Source organism: Stegastes partitus, unplaced genomic scaffold (assembly GCF_000690725.1).
Source record: "Stegastes partitus isolate 25-593 unplaced genomic scaffold, Stegastes_partitus-1.0.2 Scaffold1086, whole genome shotgun sequence".
Classification (NCBI taxonomy): domain Eukaryota; kingdom Metazoa; phylum Chordata; class Actinopteri; family Pomacentridae; genus Stegastes; species Stegastes partitus.
The window spans coordinates 14,389-35,091 of NW_007578817.1; the positions used below are offsets into that span (position 1 = coordinate 14,389).

The 20,703-nt window shown below is 42.0% G+C and overlaps 1 protein-coding gene across 1 annotated transcript in view; it reads right to left on the reverse strand.

The window, feature by feature from the left end:
* Nucleotides 1–215: 215 nt before the first annotated feature.
* The window catches only part of LOC103367788 (lipoma HMGIC fusion partner-like 4 protein), a 31,614-nt gene continuing 11,126 nt past the window's right edge, over nt 216–20,703 (reverse strand). The window contains exons 2-4 of the mRNA XM_008295917.1: nt 5,014–5,250; nt 1,860–1,876; nt 216–269 (exon numbers count right to left, since the gene is read on the reverse strand). Coding sequence (XP_008294139.1) covers nt 216–269; nt 1,860–1,876; nt 5,014–5,250 — 308 coding nt within the window. The remainder of the gene's footprint in view (nt 270–1,859; nt 1,877–5,013; nt 5,251–20,703) is intronic.

A 20,703-nucleotide genomic window follows, 5' to 3' on the forward strand; every position in this document is an offset into this window, starting at 1 on the left:
TTTTTTCAAAATTTTATTTATCCCCCAGTGTGTTTTGTTGTCTTTTTTTTTTTTTTTTTTTATCTTACAGAATCCTGTACACTTGGTGTCTGCATTGAGATTGGGTGATATCCTGATCGTTGGAGAGAAGAGAAGAAGAGCGTAGAGGGGGAGAAGAGAAAGAGGAGAGAAAAGAGAAGGAGAGGAGGAGCTGTTGTCGAGTGCCGTCGTTGCCCTCAGTGGAGACGCTGCACTCCGTACCGTGGCTCTCTTCTATCTCGCACCTCAATCTGAAGAGGACAAGAGAGAAGATTTAGTTCTGCGGTGGCGATTAGTTAAGTCCAGTTTAATTGTACTTGGGTTTAATTAGTTGATTCAACTGTTTACCAACTTAATATAATCAGGTTTGGCCAACTACACTGTTGTACGGAGCTACAGAAGGGACACGGAGGAAGAAAAACACTGTCACGTCTGTCAAGTTTCTGTTTTGTTTTGCTTTCCTGTTTTATTTTGAAATCACTTCACCGGTTGTTCCAGTTTTACTTCCTGTACCTGTCTTGTCACACCTGTTTCCCATCTCTCCTCATTACCTCGTGTATATTACCCTGTGTGTCTCACTGTCTGGTCGCCAGTTCGTTGCACTTTCACAGTCGTCGTACCAGCGTTCTTCAAGCCATAGTCACAGTTGCTTCTGTTTTTGGACCTTGCCTTTTGACTCTCACTTTTTGAATACCTCTGCCTGATTTGACTGACCTTCTGTGTACCGAACCCTGACCAGTAATAAACCTGCCTTTTTGCCTGAACCCTATCTGTCTCGAGCATTTGTGTCCACCTGTTCTGATCTGTGTGAGTTCTTGACAAAAACAGGGAGCGGGAAAAAAAAAAAAATAGAAGTAAAGTCACATCAATCCTATTGGATGTTTTGTGAAAACTGTGCCTATATGAATGAATATGAATGTCTATATATTTTAAGCCAATTTCAAAATAAAATTCAATAAAACGTTCATACAAGTGGATGTTCTCCGTTGTCATTTCTCCATACTGCCAAAAACACCCAGAAGCATATATACTAATGGTTTTGCAAGATCTGGCAAAAGTTATTATGAGAAAGTTTTGCGAGATCTGGCAAACGATACCTCTACTTTTCTAGTCCTTTCCCTGTTTTTTTCTTTCTCCATGTCCCTTCTGGGGCTCTGTACTGTTGCTCGTAAAGTTGGAATAAAATATTTTTTCACCTCTTGTCATGATATGATTGTGACCATGTGATTTATTCTTGATCGATAAAGTGTATTATCTTCTCAAAGCTTTATTGACATCACTTACAATACATAACACAGAAAAAATAAACCACAATTACCTTTTGCAAACTGTTTTTCAGGCTTAAACTAAACTGGTGGTATTGAACAGTTGGATTAAGGGTTTCGTTTTCATTTTTCAACCTTGGTCAATTTAACAGGAAACACATATTTGAGGGGATTTCATGCATTAGAATGTCCAGTATTACTCTTTTAAATGTCACTAACATTGAGTCTGGCCACCCCTGACACAGATCTATGCATTAAGACATGGTGGCAAACTGTCCACCAGCTTGTTGATGGTGTCAATGGGCAGGACGTCCCACTCTTCAGTCAGATCCTAACTTCAGAATTGGTTTCACCTGGTAACTGGGACTCAGTGTGTATGTACGTATGTGTTCTTCAGCAATAAAAGTGTTGAGGATCACAGTCTGTGAGATTGTTAATGAACACCAGCAAGAAAAAAGCCCTTCATGAGCACTTTCGGCGAACACTGCCAGCTGCTGCACTCTACGCAGACAGATGTTAATGTGTTCTTTAAACATCATTCTTCAAACACAATGCATGCAGCAAAAGTCAACTTACCCTTGACACAGCAAAATCTGCAAGGACAGAAGAGAACACAAGTGTTGGCATATAAACAATGAGACACAAAAAGTGCATATCTGTGCAAAACATGAATGTGCTTAGGTAAGTATGAGTTAAGCATTTAGGCAATGACTTAGTGGTGAAAAGTACAGCGTTCATGTCTATGTTTGTGTTGTTTTCATCTACATATAGTTTCACTTTCACACTGGCCGTACTCTACAGTATACAACTGAGAACGTGTTTTTGGTTGATTCAACGTAATTTCCTAAGTTAAATTAATTAAGTAGGCTTAGCTGCTTTAAATCAAGAACACTGAGAGTTTATCCAACTCAGGACTTTTGGTTAATGAAGGATGGAAACTGTTAATAATAAAATAACTAAATACAAATTAACTAAGCTCAATTTAAAGCGATACACAGATCTGAATTGCTTTAAATTAATTAACAGAAAGAAGGATATGGAGTATTCTGGTATATCCACAGGCAGTCACGGGGCTATATTATCATCTCCCCATCACCGTTTGCACTCATATCATCACACTCCCACCTCTGTGCTTCACTGTCAGGACTATGCAGTCACTGTTATAATCCTGGCCATGCTCTAAACATGCTGGACTTCATCTGAGCCGAATACATTTATCTTCATCTGACCAAAGAATGTGCTCCCAACATTCATCATGCTTTTTTAATGCATTTTGTCGAGGATTAATCCCACAGTTCAGCGTCAGTGTTAAGCAAAGTTGTTTTTTTTTTTCTTTCTTGGATGGCATCTATAGAGGTTAAAGTTGTGCAATGTCATTCATATGGTCTAAACTTTTACAGAAGCTCTGATTTCCATCAATAACCACTGTGCCAAGTCTCAAGCACTTGTTTGTGTGTTATCAGCGGCGTCATCTTAGTCGGGTTTGACTACTGCGGCTCTGATAAGTGGTGCTATGACTCGTTCCATGCTTCAGATTATTGTTGTAGCTGTGTTTACATTGTACAGATCTTCCTCTGTATCCTTTCCCATCTTTGTGAACTCTCACAATCAGATTTTTAATGTCCTCTGACAGTTCCTTTCCATGCGGTGCCATGATGCAGACATACAGGTTAAAAAAACAAAAAGTTCTGATGTTCACAGGTCATTTTATAACCATGTACATGAAGTTAGGTGAGCGTGCACTCTGTTGTGCACTGTCAATATAAACCTTGACATTTTTCCTACTAAGGCAGGTTTCTCATAATGCACAGGTGACTTTTTCTGACACTTTCAGGACAACAAAGAGTTTCATTTCATGGCCTGTCCGCACACCGAGCTAAAGGGACATGTGTGTGTTTTTTTTGTTTCATGAAGGAGACACGAGTCAAAGAGGAAACTTCACTCGGCTGATGAGGCATTAGATGTGTTAAACTGTGTAAAATCACCGAGACTGTCAGCGAGGTTAATCAGATAAAAACAGAAAGACACGCCCATGCTCTGGAATATCTCCAGTTACCATGGAAACCATCATGGAGATAGACCGTCGGAGAACCGAGACATCTTATGTCACTATTCTCTCTCTTTATCTCCGTCTCTTCCTCTCACTCTTCCTCTCTCCTTTACTCTATCTTGCTCTCTATCTGTCTGTATATCTCTCACGCTCTCAGTCTGCTGTGTCTTATGCCACAGATCTTTTTCTCTCTGCCTCCTCTCGCACCTTCACTCCGTTTCTTTCTCGTTGTACGTTGGGTTTATGGAGTCAGATCAAACGCATGTTCCTTATATAAGGAGACTTTTTATTGTTTTGCATTGTATCTTTTACTCTTGCTCCTCCACCGCCGCCGCCTCCTTCCATCCCTCTCCTCCTCTTCCTCTCTTTTCATACAGCTGAAACAATGCGATTCAACCGTCCTGATGCAACATCATGCAAACTGTCAGAAACCCTCTGGAGGACTCTCTCCCACTCTTGAATTCAGCACTGAAAGCAATTTGGCTGGAGATACTGAGGTCAGGTTGGAGTGTGTTCATTTTTCTACCAGGCAAGTCTTGTTCACGTTAGCGGCCTCACCATTAATGCCTAAAAATGAGAGTTGGAGGAAGACTGATTTGACCGGCCCACCTATAAAAGCATCGAGTTACTAATAGGCCATGCGCTCTTTTTTTAATCTGTTTTATTTCATTAGTATTTTTATGCAAGTTTACAGAAATATCACATATATATTATTTACAAATTGAAATCTTGTTAATTTAAATAGACACCAACATTAAAAAACCTTGTGTCAAGCAGGTTCATTCATATATCAAACTTTTTTTATATTGCTTACGTCATACCTGTGTGGAGTTTTTTGGCCCATACTTTCACTACGTGGGGGCATAAAAAGAAATGTTGGCATCATGTGATTATTTAAACAGGTAAAGACCTCGGATTGAATTTATCTCTATTCGTTTGGTACCTTGCATTGATTTAAACTTCGAGTAGTTGGATTGTTTCAGCGTTCAGAGTTATGCTAGAATGACAAGAACAAAGCTGCTCCTTCCTTCCAAGTCTACTTCACGACTCATCAACTGCTGAGGATGCAAACGTTTTACCTGATGGTATCGTGCTTGTAGCCATCGAGGACCTATTTAAGTCTGTTTTACGGGGTTCTTGCTTTTAGATTTCTGAGAACGTGTGGCGTTTGCATCAGTGAACCTCACTGCTAAGAGGTGGTCAACTCTAACAACGGCACTTTTCGATGGTTGTCGGCTACAAATAATAAACTTGCTTTTATTTAACGTCTATGTAAACGTCAAGACACTTTTTTTTCCCTAATTTTGCACAGGATTCTGCCACAGTTATTGTCATCGGCAGTTATCTGATCCATTCGATTTGTGAGCTTTATGTGTAGTTTAGTGGTCAACTGCAGCAAACTTGAGCAGTTTTGATTTCTCGGTGAAAGGACTGTACATATCACACCAACCGTCGTACTGTTTATTCTTTCCTTTTGTTTGGACAACCGCTAGTTTAACGTGGCTGATAGTGGTCTGGTGTTTCATACAAGACGGTACTAAACATCGCAATGCACAGCTTAGTTTTAAAAAAAAGTCAGAACAAGTCAACCACAAACACCAAAATGTTATTGAGCTCAATAAAAATAAAAATGTTTAGGGGATTATTACCATTTATTCATTTATCAATTCCTTTGCTTACCTTTGTTGTCTGTCTGCAGATCGTCAAGATAGAAGTCTGTCTGCCGGTTGCCCAGGACGAAGGCCAGGAAGGAGAGGATGAGGGCGTCCAAGATGCCCATGATGGCCAGCATGTAGGCCCAGCGTACGGAGCAGTCGCCCAGGGAGTATTTCCCCGTCTGCTCCCCGCACATGTCCCGGATCACCTCGGCGTCCCATCCATCGGGGAAGATCATGCAACCCAGCACCAGGCACACTCCTGCAGGAGGACAGAGGAGAGGAGAGGTTGAGGCCAGAAAAAGAAAAAAAAGAAGATGACCTTTGTGTTCTTTAATTAATGTTTCAGGCAGCATTGGACTCTGGTCCAATGAAATTACTTTTACAAAGGACATAATAGTGACCGAAGAATGGATTAGATGGAAAGTCTTCTCATCTCTGGATCCAGAAATACAAGACAACCATTTCAACAACACAACAGCGATTTGAAGTCAAATCTGACCTTTAGAGACATGCTAATTACTCCTCATTGTACTACCATTAAGTCATCTATTTAAAGCTTAAAGAAGTGCCATTATTTCTCCTGATTTAAGCTGTGTACCATTAATATCCATCATCCAACTAATTAGTCCAAGGCTTGCTGTGTGTATGTGTGTTCTTCACATATTTCGACAATCGTCCAGCCAATCTGCTCCAGCCTTGGTGGGTGTGTTGCTGGGGACCTAAGGAAGTGCAGCGTCCACTTCGGATGAACAGGGGCTGCCTGTGGGCGGATCCCCTGTTGCTAGGCAATGTTGTCAGTGGCAAATGCACAATGTCAGGTGATAGTGTCACATTCTGACAGTGGCAATGCACTAGTATGTTAAGATGTTATTTTGTTACACAAACTGGGATTTCAAATGCATTTAAAATGACTTGATATCAAGATGACATAATGATGAAGACTACCGATGTGTTCAGTGATCCCAATAGGTCTGGTGTTATGTTCAAATGATGCCACTTTTGTCCAGTTGGGGAGACAGTTTGATAGGTGGGATAAAGAATGGAGACATCATCTTCTGCAGCTACTTACAGTGTTTGGTCTTTTGGTGGCTTTTGATAACCCTTGAGTGCTGAAATAGGCAATACTTCTCAGTCTCATCATATTCAGTCTACTAATCAGCAACCACATGAAGGAGGGACCGCTCCTGGATCCCCCTTTGTTTGTCCCTTTATCGGTCAAATTTGTAATTATTCTGGTTATTCCATCACGGATAAGCAAACTAGTGTGTGAGGCTATCAAGCAACATTTAGTCACTTTAGCTACTTGCTGCTGAAAACGTAGGCAAAATTGACAAGCTACCTAGCTGCTAAAATAATGAAAAGAATGTACATTTTCATTAATCGCAAAATATTACTGAAACGACACAACTTAACTGCATGTTGCAACCACACCAGCAGTTTTCTAACCTCAGTATGTGGCTGAATAGAGTCACTAAACACTGCTGATGTGAGCAGAGCGTTAACTGTGTGTGCGGATAGTGCGGTTCGTAGTGATACAGTAGAAAGATGGAGTACCTGGGCTGTGCGCATTATTCACCTTGAGACAATTGAGAGAGGCCAAGAATTTACAGCTAGCTGGAAACAAAAGCGAGTGTATGCAACACACACACACACACACGCACACACACACACACACACACACACACACAGTACAAAGCCCAGTAGGGGAATGCATACATGCAATCTCGACACTACAACCAAAATGGTAATCTATACTTTACACCTCTGCTCATTCATCAAAGTGAGCATCACTGGGGAGCTGATTGTGCCATATTCCTTGCTCACCAGCACTGTTTAAATAGCAGTCAGCTTGTGCCTGAGGGGCTGTAAGTAAAGCAACGGGCTCCGCTGGGAGACGGCGAACATACATGGCAGACGTCACCCCAAGTCTTCATTCCAGACCAGACGCGGCAGCATCACTTGTGATACACGTGAAAAGTCGGACGGATTCGGTTGAGAAGGTGATTATTACGCTTCAGTCCAATAAATGTTCAAAAGATTTAATATCTTAGATTACACTATACTGTAAGTGTGGCGCATGCGTGCTGAAGGATGTTGGGCAGCAATCAACTATGCTGGAGAGTAACACACACATCACTGGGGTTTCGATAAATGCTGCTGATCAGCATATCAATAGATTGACAGCTGAGCCTGCAGGGATAATGAGAAACAAAAAAACAAAAACTATCTGTTGGTAAATTGATTGTACAAGCTGAGGACAACTGGCATTTTGACATTTATACATACAAGTGGTTTCAACTTTATTTTTCTGAGTGACTTTGCACATTCAACTTTAATTTGCACTGTGAGAATTAGCATCTTAAACACAAATCCTTTTTCAATCTATTTCATTTTTCATGCAGTCCATTAATTTGGAGTGGTGTTTTTTCTTACCTTTCTAATGTCAGCTCAGTGTAAGTTATGTGTGTGCTGTGACATGTACATTACAACAACAGCACAGACAGATCAGTAAAGTTCTCTGTCTTTATCCTTAATGATGATGTTACCTAGCAACAGGGGCACTCAGGCTCCACCCATAGGCAGGTAAAGGCTTAAGACCATAACAAAACACCAAAAATGGCCATTGCCCACTGGATTCACTTCAGTCTCGCTTTCTTGGGTTTCCAGTAAAACTCCTGCCAAGTTTGATGTGAATTCAATATGTGGTTGTCTAGAAATGCTAACAACAGACAGACTCTTTAATTCATTAGTGAGATGTTTTTAAGAAATTCTATGTGTTAATTAGCCTGTCACGAGCACTGCACTTTGTGAGTTTGAACATTTGTTTGGTAGCAAGTTTACCGAATCTAAGTGCAGCACATAATGCCAGGGAGTTCAAGTGTTGAGAGTTCAACTCTTGAAATATATTGATATTCGTTTTTCTTTTTTCTTCTCTCTCCAGGTTTCTACTATTATGCATTGCATTCAGCTTCGTGCTAGTTCAGACAGGCTCGGAGTCAGGCAATCACGGGGTCCTACTCTGCCCAATCACGGGGTCCTACTCTGCCCAATCAGCCTTCTCAGCTTATTGGCACACCTCATAACCAGACTCATTCATTCATTCATTCATTGTAGCTCGTGCTCGCCACGTCGCTGCCACTTCACCACTGCATCAACGTTGTAACATTCTCCTCCTCCCCCCCAACCTCCTCCTTGTTTCAATCTGGCACTTGAACATTGTTTATTTCATACTGTCCTGCAGCATGTTCAATCATTTGGCTCTGCCGGGGATCCAGTGATCTCAGGGACTGTCTGTGTCACGCTTGCTCAGACTGTTCCAGAGAATCACTTGAGCAGAGTCACCGCCAAACTCAAATATATGTTGTCTAAAAGAAATAAATGGTTTCAATCTGACAAAGAGTCCTGTCTGAAATATCTTTTAGGTGTAAAAGTTTTCCAACTATCAATCAGTTTCCGCAATATTCTTTACTATATGAGATACAGTTCGTAAAGGAATTGTTGACGGCAGCGTGTTCCACAAGTGGTGTGAGCTTGTTGGGTTTGGGTACAGGTAAAAGTAAGCCAAACTTTGTCGTGCAGCACTTATTTGTGTTGGCTGGCAGCTTGGCAAAACAAAGAAGGTTGTGTGTGAGCATATAGGTATTTCCTGAATGCAGCTTGAATCAATCCAACTCACAGAAACACCAGAAGAAGTGCTGCGTTCACTCTTTTTGGGCCCCACTACCATTAAGTCACAAGGTCAAGCGTATGTACAGGACAGGAATACGGGACACTGCTCAGTGAGTATAAATAAGTCAAATTTGGGAGTTTGTTAGCCTGAATATCTTGGTGCATACATTTACTGTAACCCTGGAAAATGTGCATTGGTCAGATGTGTTAGTGTAAATAGTAAATAGTTCCAGACGACAATTTAAACCTTACTTTCTGAAAAGAGACAACATGACTTTACCAAGCAGGTAATTGTAATGATTTTTTATTTATTTATTTTTTTTAAGTAGTTTTGTTGGACTTAAAACTGTTAATCCATTTCAACAACACTACAGAACTGCAAGTGGATGTTGTGCTCGTGGGGTCTTCAGGTGATAGATGTGAGTGTATTCAAGTGATATCCATTAGTCATATTGTTAAATCCTGTCACATTAGTGATTCCCTCCTGGAAGACCCTGTTTTTCACACGCTGGCCATCCATCATGAGAAAATGGTGGGTGGCGAACAGATGAGGGAGGATATGAGATTAGTCACCACCTCTCTGTGTAAACACGCAAACACGAGGAGATCTTATTTTAAGCTGAGATGCTCAGCGTTTGAAAATGTGACCGCTCCTCTGACAAAATGATTGCAGGCGTAATGAGAGAATGTAATGAGGAATGGAATATAATGACGATAATACAGTAAGTAATGAGAGAATGGAAGAGCAAAGGAAGCAATCGTCGTGGGAAATCACCGCGTTATTAGCTTCGTTTATAGCCTTTATGCAAGATATTAACATAGATGAAAGGTGATAAAATCATTAACTGAGTAATGAGTGTCAGGTAACGAGTTTTATGGATTTTTGATGAATGTTTCCCCATCTGACAGGAAACGTGTCTGAAGTTATTGAATGTAGGCTTTTTAAAAACATGGCTGCAAAAGCTACCGAGGAGATTACTGATGGGTACGTCGACCGCATGACAACTAATGAACCAGTAGTTTTCCTTTGTAGTAAATGTTGTCGTCTTCGTTGTGTATGTGGTGGAGTATTTTTGTTCACTAATTATAGTGTATCAGTGCAGCGCCCACTGTCAGTGGTTAAAATCTGATGTCTCTGATCTATGAAAAGTCTAGATTTGTGTCTTTGATGATGATGTTGCCTAGCAACAGAGTTACCCAGGCTCCACCCACAGGCCACCAAAAGCCAGACTAAGGAACACATTAGGACCCTAAAAACAACCACCGCTTATTGGAGCTACTTAAAATCCAACAGTGCGTTTTCCTGCCAAATTTGAAGTAGATCGGATGTAGTTGTCGGAATATGCAAGAACACACACACACACGTACGAGGTGCATCAGTAAAGTTCCATGACTGGTGTCACAAAAGATATATTTCAAATCCAAACTACAAACTACAAGTGTTCCCCTTCGAAATAATCCCGCTGGAGTCTAATGCACTTCTCCAGCCTTCTCTGCCACGCCGCCATGCACTCCTGGAAGGATTCCTCCAGGATCATCTGCAGTTCCGTCATCACAGCCATCTTGATGTCGTCCACGTCTTCAAAACGGGTCCCCTTGATGACCTCCTTGAGCTTGGGGAAGAGGAAAAAATCCCTCGGAGCCAGGTGGGGTGAGTAGGGAGGTTGCTCCAGAACGGAGATGTTCTTCTCAGCCAGGAACTGTGGGATGCTCAGGACGTTGTGAGCAGGTGCGTTATCATGGTGAAGCAGCCACGACTTGTCCTGCCACAACTCTCGCCGCTTCTCTGAATGAAGCAAATGCTGCAGGATGTCTTTGTAGACGTGCTGGTTGATCATCTGAAGGGGAAAACTCATAGTTTGGGTTTAAAATCTATCTTTAGTGACACCAGTCCTAGAACTTTTCTGACCTCGTACATATTAAATATCTGCTGTCAGCACTTAATGTCTTTCTTTTTTTTCAATATTAAATCATGTTTTTAATGAAATGAAATCTTACTATGTGACAAACTTTCTGGTTCTTTAACTTCGTCGCCTAACTTTCTCCTCTGCTCCTGTCGTACCGACTACGGCCACAAGAAGCCTCTCTCACAGTGAAAAGCAACTATGGGTTATAATAAGCTTTCTGACTGGAGGATATTTTCAATAGGTCTAATGTTTGTGTTTCATTCACACTTTTTCAAATCATGTATTTTTTCCCATTAGAACTTCATTCACAGCAGTCAGGGGTGTGCAACGTATTGCCGAGATGTAGGAGGTGTTTCCTATTGGTACCCATAACACCTTCGTCTGCATACATCCAAAGAATTTTACATTGAAAGAATTACAGTTTCAGATGGTTGTAGACTTCATGTACGTATCAAATCCGATGCAAGATAAGCATCATGCAGTTTATTTTATTCCAACCTTAGTGAATGCATTTCCATTCAAATGCATTTGAGTAATTGAAGACGATGTTATTAATTGATTCAGACTGTCTTCAGTTCAGTTAGTTGACAGTTCAGTTCTCTCATAATCTTTAAATCAGTTTTTAACCAGGAAGCTGACAACAGTGCACTCAGTCACCAATGAAAGAAGTTCCCCTGAAAGCTACAGACTCATTATAGTCAATGTAGTTTGAAGATCACCTGTAGTACCAATTTAAGCGCATCTTTGCCGAACTTTCACTCTTTCAGTCACCCGAGTGAATTTGACAGCCACAAGTACAGTTTCCTGATAAAATCATCGCTACAATAAAAGGAGAAATTCAACCACATCTGTACAATATCTCGTTTCGGCAGCAACATTGTCACAGGAAGTGCAATGTATCGTAAAGCAAATTAACCCACAACAACACATCATACTTCATTTTTTTTTTCTTGCACAGTTCTAATTTTCTTTGACAAACCTACAAGAGACGCATGTCTGATAGAAACGTAATTCACTGTGTTTTAAGGGTTCTTGGATAGTCTAAGTTTTTATTTTTTGTTTATTTATTTATTTTAAAGCAGTCTCTACTTGTGCACAGCAAACAAAAAAAAAAGACACGCAATGTCAGTTGTTTGGCTGCCCAATTAATGTAGTATTATTCATGGTCATGATTTTGACCTCGCAATTAAACGAACCAGATGGACTGACGCTTAAACTGCCCCACTCATCAAAAACAGCCCATGGAGATAAAATCATTTGGTTTCAGTTTGGGTAAATCTAACATTAGGACTCATACAATAACTGATGGAGAGGCTTCTGTGTGCACAGCCGTCCAGATAGCTTCTACTACAGCTTGTATATGAGGTGTTCTGGGTACATAACACCTCACATGGAGAGATGGACTGAATCCGGATGGCTTTACTATGAGGCAAGTCTGACATACCCGGGCTTTTGTTGTGTATGCCAGCTCGACAAAAAGGAAAGCCGCAATCAGGGATGATGAGTATCACTAAGGTGGTTTTCAACTTTTTTTGTCAAGTCAGACTTTCTCCTTCAGCCTCTGTTCACAAAAAAAGGGGCGTTTAAAGCGTCACGTGACTCTTCTTCTGCACAAAATGACACGAAAGCAGAGCTCTGTTTATTTCAGTGTCAAAGTGCAACAAAAATATTTTCTATCTAAGACCAATGAATAAGGGCTGCAAGGTGGCGCAGTTGGTAGCACTGTTGCCTCGCAGCAACAAGGTTGCCGGTTCGCGTCCTGGTGGGGGCACCGGAATCTTTCTGTGTGGAGTCTCCATGTTCTCCCCGTGCAGCGTGGGTTCTCTCTGGGTTCTCTGGCTTCCTCCCACAAAGTCCAAAAACATGTTGAGGTTAATTGGTGATTCTAAATTGTCCGTAGGTGTGAATGTGAGTGTGCTTGGTTGTCTGTCTCTAAGTGTAGCCCTGTGATAGACTGGTGACCTGTCCAGGGTGTCCCCTGCCTTCACCCTGAGTCAGCTGGGATAGACTCCAGCCCCCCGCGACCCTAGTGAAGATTAAGCGGTGTATAGATAATGGATGGATCAATGAATAACTGTAATGAAGCGTAACAACACATTAATTCCAAAAAAAAGGACGTATAGTGTTTTGGACTCTGAGTGTGGCAGGATGACAGTGATGACCGTGTGACATGGTCTCTCGGTGCACTCTGCTCCATCTGCCTTTCTTCTCCGTCTTCAACTCAAGCGTTTAAGTGGGCTAAAAATAACCCCCACCTTCTCACAACCCAAGAAAAGCCCTTTGAAGTTGTTGGGGGTTTTTCCCTCTTCCTTCCGCCCCTCCGCTCTCTCAAGACACTGCATGCTGAACTTGGAGGGGAGGAACTTCAAAGGCGGCAAACAGAGGGATCGAAACCGAGGAGGAGGAGGATGGGAGGCAGCGGAGAGAGACGGACAGAGCAGAAGAATAAAAGAGGAAAAGAAAAAAAAAAGAGTCGTATGAAGAAGGGGGAGCGAGGAGGTTACTGCTGCTTCACTCCGCTGTCATTTTTTCTTCATCTCAGTTCATCACTTCCTGTCATTTCTTTTCAGCGCGGCATTCACAACCTGTCAGCCGTTAGACGACATCAAAGCCAATCAAGCCGAAGACACGCTCGGAAATGCGCCGCTTGGACACATTTGTGATCCAACTCGTTAAGAATTCCTGTGAATCAATTTATTTATAGCGCCCTGAAGATATTTATAGACTTGTTACGTAATGATTTTGTCAGACTGTCTTATCTGCATGTCTACACTGATTCTTTTTTTTCCCATTCTTGACAAACAGCCAAAAATGATTATATAAGAGCTCTAAAAATACCATCAGTGTGTTATATATATAAAGTGTGTGTGAAGTATTTTTATGATGGGAGCAGCTCGAGGCTCCACACTATTCCTCCTGAACAGCTTGACTCTGTGGTTGCTGTGTACACGACTGTGACGCCATCCGGCACTGGTCTGACTGACTTATGGACAGTTCGGCCCACATGATGATAAGATGGTCACTGTGTCAGATGAGGTGATTATTCTTGTTGAATTCTTGCAAAGACATGACTGCATGTTGGTCCCAGTCATAGCTGGCCATATGCGATGGCCTGCATGATGTCATCAGTCAAGAGGTGGAAGGGAGCAGCTTTTGAAAACAAGGAACATGATTCTAAGTGGTGTGTACGATACTGACTGTCTTGTAGAAAAGCTTTAAAAAAAAATAACCATGGAACTGTCTGTCAGTTGAATTGAGGTTAAAGTTTGAGTGCTCTGTCTATCAGTCAGTTTTTTTGCCATTGTTGTGCACGGAGGAGCATCTGTGGTCCTGTTGGCCAACATCGCAGAACACATTGTGCAAGTTGCCATACTACATCAGAGAAAGTAAAAAAAAAAAAGAAAAACTCTAACTGCCTTTTGCTCCTTTACGCTGATTCTGTTTGTAATATTCTTGGATGGGATCTCAAAGTGCAGTCAGGTTGAGGAAAGTGGTTTAGAAACCTAAGGGTTGTGTCACTACTTTTTGCAGATGATGTGGTTCTGTTAGTGTCATTTAGCCGTCGCCTTCAGTTCACACTGGGCCGGTTCGCAGCTGGGATGAGAGTCGGCACCTCAAAGTCGCTGATTTTCAATTGGAAACTGGTGGATCTCTCCTTCTGGGTTGTTGGTCAGTTAACCTAATCGAAGGAGTGATAGGAAAATAGGCCAATTCGTGCATTTTGCGTCAGCGTATGTACGAGTAAGCGTGGATCGTCAGTGCACAGAACAAAATTTGTGACCGCACTACAAGCATGTCGACTGCGCATGTACCAGGAAAACAAGTGTTGCTTAAAACTAAAGCTGTTTTGAGGAGCAGCTGTACGAGGGACTCTCTGTCATCATCACCTTTCTTATGTATAATTAACAGAGTTGGAACTGAAGTAGTCGCCACTGGACTTTGGAGACGGTTTGTTTGTATTTGAATTCTTCGACGGATCGCAAACACAGCAGGAAGTTCTCATTTCTCCAGCTGCTGTTTCTGCATGTGTTGGATATGAGGGGGAAATGCAACCAGCCACGTAGCAGACCAGCGCGGCTGTATTAAAATATAAAGTCATGTCCACAGCCCATCTATTGACCTACGCACACGGACACGGAAACCATAATTTGGTCTTAAGATGGACAGACGAGCTGAGGCAGCATCAGTGGTAACGCAGTGAGAGCTCAGCTGGAAGACAAAGCTGATTTACGTTCCAACCCTCACCTGGTAAGTGACCTGAAAATGAGATTGCGATTACAAGCTGCCAAAATGGGTTTCCTCTGCAGGGTCACTGGGTTCATCCTTACAGATAGAATGAAGAGCTCAGGCATCCAGAGAGAGCTCAGAGTCACCGGTCCTTCATATCGAAAGAAGCAAGTCGAGGTGGCTCTGGCATCTAATCAGGATGCAGCGTGGACGCTGTCCTATGGATTTTTTTCCAGGCACGTTCAACTGGGAGGAGACCTTGTGGTAGACCCAGAACTCACTGGAGGAATTATACATCTCATCTGGCGAGGGAACGCCTTGGAATCCCTCAAGAAAAGCCTGAAAACAGTGCTGGGGAGAGGGACACCTGGAATATCCCACTTATCCTGTTGCGACTGCTACCAGAACCCAGAACAGGACCAAATATGGACAAATGTACAGATCGGATGCACCACTTTATCTCAAATGCTCATTGGTGCATTTTTTTCTGCTACTACTACATACGCTGCTGCTGTAAAGCAAAAGTGCACTGACTGGGGCACTATGAATTAAATAATTGAGTGTTTACTATGTTGGGAATCCTGAACACGTGGATGAAGGATGACATGCACTGTTGTTTTAAATGGAAAACGGTAAAACACAGTGTAGGAGGAGCACATATAGCAATACATATGTCCTCCCCAAGAAAAATGGTCGTAGCAGTCGTTTCAGAAAATGCACCAAAACATCCTACATTCTAGAAAAACAGATCTTTTGTGGACAAAATATTTTGACTCTTGTTCATTAGGTGCATGTAAGGAAATTATCTATCTATCTATCTATCTATCTGCTGCAGTAGCGCCATTAAAAGGACTTGTTGTTCAAGAACTGTCTGTAATGGTTGTGAAAGATGCAGATAAATGGTGTTTAGAAGAGTAAATGCTCTTATCAACAAACATGTTGAGCCACAAAACCACTGAGTATGAATGCAACTTTTCATTTGTAACACGAAGAATGTGTTATGCTTCTTGTATAACAGGTACATGTGGTTACACTCTAGGATTAAATACCATCGATGCAAGACACCTGCAATGTCGTAATATCCAAGTGCTGTTTAGTAATCCCATGCTGCTGTCATGTCCTAACTTTCCGCATCTAGAAATCATCCCAGAAGCATAAAAGCCAACAAAGCTGAATACTACAAACTCCTGTAAATAGTTCAAACCCTTGGCCTCTTTATGAGAACCTGTAGTTTGAAGTCCAGCGCAGAGCAGCAGAGTGGAAAGGTGTGAACGTGACTACATTAAGAGATGGCCATGTCCCGTCCATAATGCAATGAAGCCGTCTGAGGTCTGCCCTTCCCTCTGCTGCCGTGTCTAGACCTTGGCCTGGTGTCCTCCATCTATCTAATGGACAGCTTCCTCGCTGGTATACAGAGCTTTTATTAGGGTTGAGATCAAGCTGGTGTGTGTGTGTGTGTTTGAGTTTGAGTGTGTGGATTGCTGAGGGGGCACTTTACAAGATGTTGCTGCCGCCAGGGTTCACTGGCCCACTTGGCATTCAGCTTTCCCTCTTTTTTTTTTTATCCCTCCCTTCTTTCATTCTGTCTTTACACTCGTTCACCCCGACTCGCTACTGTAAATTCTCGCTGTGCTTTTTTTTTTTCTAGTTGATATATTTGTTGCTTATTCATTATGTTTGGTATATTTGTCTGTGCGGCATCATGCTCTGCCGTCCAAACTTCTTTTTGCCAATAAATATACACATTATACCAAATTGGTTGCGTTTCCTAAAACAGTAAATGTGGCACATTTAACGTACTGAATTTGTTGTGATTTAAAACCTCCTCCTTGCTTTTTTACTGTATTTTCACTCGTCTGTGTGTCCTTCACGGGCTGGGAAGGAAGTAGCTGGCATGAGTCCTGAATCTGGAGAGACAGCTGGCAGGTGTAGTGACGCTTGCACACAGCCATACCATTGTTCTGTGATATACAGAGGGATCGGTGAGCACTCCATCCGACAATCCATCTAATTCACAATTACGGAAGAGTATCATAATACACCAGAACTGATACTGAAACTACTTTTTTACTAAACTGCGCTCCTTGCCACGCACGATTTCAATCAGGGTGATGAATGTGCAGGTACAGTACAGATCTGGCAATGATACTGTCAGTTTTAGGACTGAAATTACATTTGGTGGTGGTGACAGAAACATGGTAACATCTCAATAAAGTGCAGTCCAGTACGACAAGATCTTTAACTGTAACCTCAATGATCAACATAAAATCTTAACCAAGTCATTGATCAACTCAGTATGTGGGCTATTTTTTATTTTTTTCCCATCCAAAAGTGGCTTTTGCATCAAGTTGCATAAATAGCAACAGTACTGTAAATTCCAGACGATAAGCCGCGACTTTTTTCACACGCTTTGAACACTGCAGCTTAAACAACGATGCGGCCAATTTATGTATTTTTACGAATTTGCCTCGAGACCAAAGTGACATCTAGAGCGACAACGAAAGAGAGACTGAGGAAGTGTGTGACGAAGTAATTCTGAGGCTGTTCAATTCTGACACTGACACAGTCCAAAAATATGTTGAGGTTAATTGGTGATTCTAAATTGTCCGTAGGTGTGAATGTGAGTGTGTTTGGTTGTCTGTCTCTAAGTGTAGCCCTGTGATAGACTGGTGACCTGTCCAGGGTGTCCCCTGCCTTCACCCTGAGTCAGCTGGGATAGACTCCAGCCCCCCATGACCCTAGTGAGGATTAAACGGTGTATAGATAATGGATGGATATACATATTGCCACAGATACACCATTTATCAGAGCCAGGATGGTTTTTGAACTACTCATATGTGAGGTCGGTTTTAAAAATGTACCCAATCTTATGGCTTTCTTAAATATTCTGCAGTAAATAAGTAATTTGCTTCAGCCAGATTCTGTAAAAAATAAAATAAAATGAAATTCTGCGCTTCTTGATGCAATTGAAAGCCACAACTTTTTCCTGAACTGGAAAATCCAGTGGGCACTTGGAAAAATGTGATACACGCTGATTCCATTTTTGTATTTTTTAAAAAATCGATTTTGCAAAGATGAATATTAAAACAAATTCAAGGTGTTTTTTTCCCTAGATTTCTGGGATTATAACTGTGTTATACTGTACACAAGATAGCAGGACTATTTATTGCAATATAAAATAATCCTACAGTGAGCAGGAGCAAAAACAAACCAAAAAAAAGGCCTGCTTGGGATTTAAAGGGTTAAACAAAATTATGAATTGAAGACCAATGGGGAAATTCAATAGATCATCAGACACAGCGTGGTGGTGGATACGACAGCAGTGGCTCCGTTTGTATATCACACCTTATGATCTACATCCACTGACAGCGCTCGACACCAAATGCAGTAAATAGTTGTGTTATTTGGGTCAACTAATACTTTAGCGGGTAAGAGAACACAATGACAGGTTTGATCCCCACAGAAACAATCTGCCTATCAACCTCCAGCTGTCCTTTCATTGCGCCCTGCAGCAGCACAACAAACGCTGGCGTGCTCGGCCGCTTTGAAAACAACCACCTAAAATGTCACATGCAAAGGGCCATTTCACTTAATCGCTTAATTAAATAAAAAAAAAAAATCCATTCAAACGACACCCGCTCAAACGAGGGCGAACAATCACCGTCTTCACAACCGATGAAGACGGCGTTGTTCATTAAAGATTTAATGAGAAACACGGATGATGTATAATGAAGCATTTTTTTGTTTTTGTTGTGTTTTTTTTGTTTTTGCTCGTACATCTTATCAACCGGCTTCAGGGTCTTTGTTCGCCTCGTTCTTTCACACACATGCACACGAACTGAGTGACAACGATGAGGAAGGGTCAAAGGAATCCATTATTCAGCTGTCAGGGTATTTTTAGAAACACCCCAGTGACTTTGGAATTATTTATTAAGTGCCTGATAATTAAAACATGTACGTTGGGTTAGGAAAAACCGAGCAGAAATCTCAGAGAGAGAGAGAGAGAGAGGGGGGGAGGGTGAGAGGAAGGGGGAGAGAGCAAGTGAGAGGCAGGGATATCCCCCGGGGAAACTCTTCTCTCTCTCTCTCTCTGTCTTTCTATATATAACTCGACCACTGCAGCATCTATTTAACTCCTGTTGGAAACCCATGCACGTGGGCACATTTTTTTTTTCCACATATGAAGCTATATGTATGCCCACACACACAGACACACACGTGCACATGGTCTTTACACATTTACTAGAGCAGCAAGAAAAAAAAAAAAACACCCCACAGGCTCCAGAAAAAAGAAAGAAAGAAAGAAAGCGTTCTCATTAATAATTCAACTCTCACACCATCATGTACACATTTACCCGCTGTCTCACATGCTCACGTGAACACACGAGCACGTCGTCAGCGTGCGCAAATTAATTCACTTTGTTTCGCTCGCTCCGTGTCTTCCTCCTTCACACACTCTCTCTCTCTCTCTTCGCAGCATATGGACAAAAAAACGACAACAAGGAGAAAAAAAAAAAAAAGCATGAGGCCCAGAAAAAACCTGAACCATGAGTAAAATGTGACTGTCGTCCCTCAGAAGGAATGACACATGTCGAGTGGCATGATTTGCATTCGCCCAGTATTTGCTTTGCTCACACTGGATGCATGAACACTTTATGATTCCTACACATTGTGAGGTTTCCACATCCAGAAGTGTTCATGTGATGTAAATTTCATCATCCACCCATATGTCTGCAGACTGACTGACTCGTGGACCCGTGCAGCCAAAAATGTGAGACCGAGAGCATTAACAACGCATGTAAAGTAAACCTAACACTTGTTTCACACAAGGTATGTATCTAATGATGTTCTATTCTTGTGGAGCACCTGCACACAACAAACAAAGGAGCTCTTCTTACTCGCTGCCAGGAGGTCACTATCATCTTTTCCAGTACACATGGACAAATTCCCCATTTGCAGCATGTGCTAGCGTGTGCATGTCCGCTGATATGACTTTAAAGTTCACAGCTGTCAGCGAACATGAATGCAAAAACCAGGAACGGGCCTTAAGAGTGTGGAAGAGTGGTGGATGTGCATGGACTACAAATGCAGAGGCTGGTTTTTAAAGTCCAAACTGTAATAGTTGTAGTGCACAAGTATTAAAGCACACATTTTTAAACTGCTGGCAATGGATGAAGAAGGTAGAACCTCTTAGGGAGGAGATCACAGTGGATCTATGGGACAATTAATGGTGCAACACGACCACAGCAGAATGCTGTTTGCATCCCGCGGCTTACTGACTGCCAGCATTGTTTCCTTTAAACTGTAGATGATAGCAGCATTTGATCAGAGAAAGGTTTGTGAGGGCTATTTTGGAAGGCAGTGACAAACAGTCTTTTTTTTATCGTTCAGATGGAGGAGTTGGAGGACAGTGGTAGGTAGTGGTCTGGTTTCCTATCCACAGTCCAAGCACATGCACGGAAGGTTAACTGGTGATTCTAAGGTGGTCGCAGGTGTGAGTCTGCTCAGTTGTCTTTCTCTGCGTTGAACCTGTGATGGACTGCTGACTTGTACCCAAACTCTTCACCAATGGTCGCTGGAACATCTACGTCCCCCAGCTATCCTCCAAAGGATATACTGAGTGTAGATGATGGATGATGGAAGGATGGATAGACTTAATCAATACTGGATGACTTTACAGTTGGGGTTAGATCATAGATGATAGATAGGTAGTGAAGAAGTAAGTTCTTATTGTCGCAAGGAGACAGAAGCTGTGTTTCTCAATGTATGCTATTTGTCAAGAATTATAACGTCTCTAATGAAGACAAGTCTTACTTATTGCCACACATTATTTTTTCCCCACCCCCTCATCCCCACCCAACCGGTCGAGGCAGATGGCCGTCCTCACCGAGCCTGGTTCTGCTGGAGGT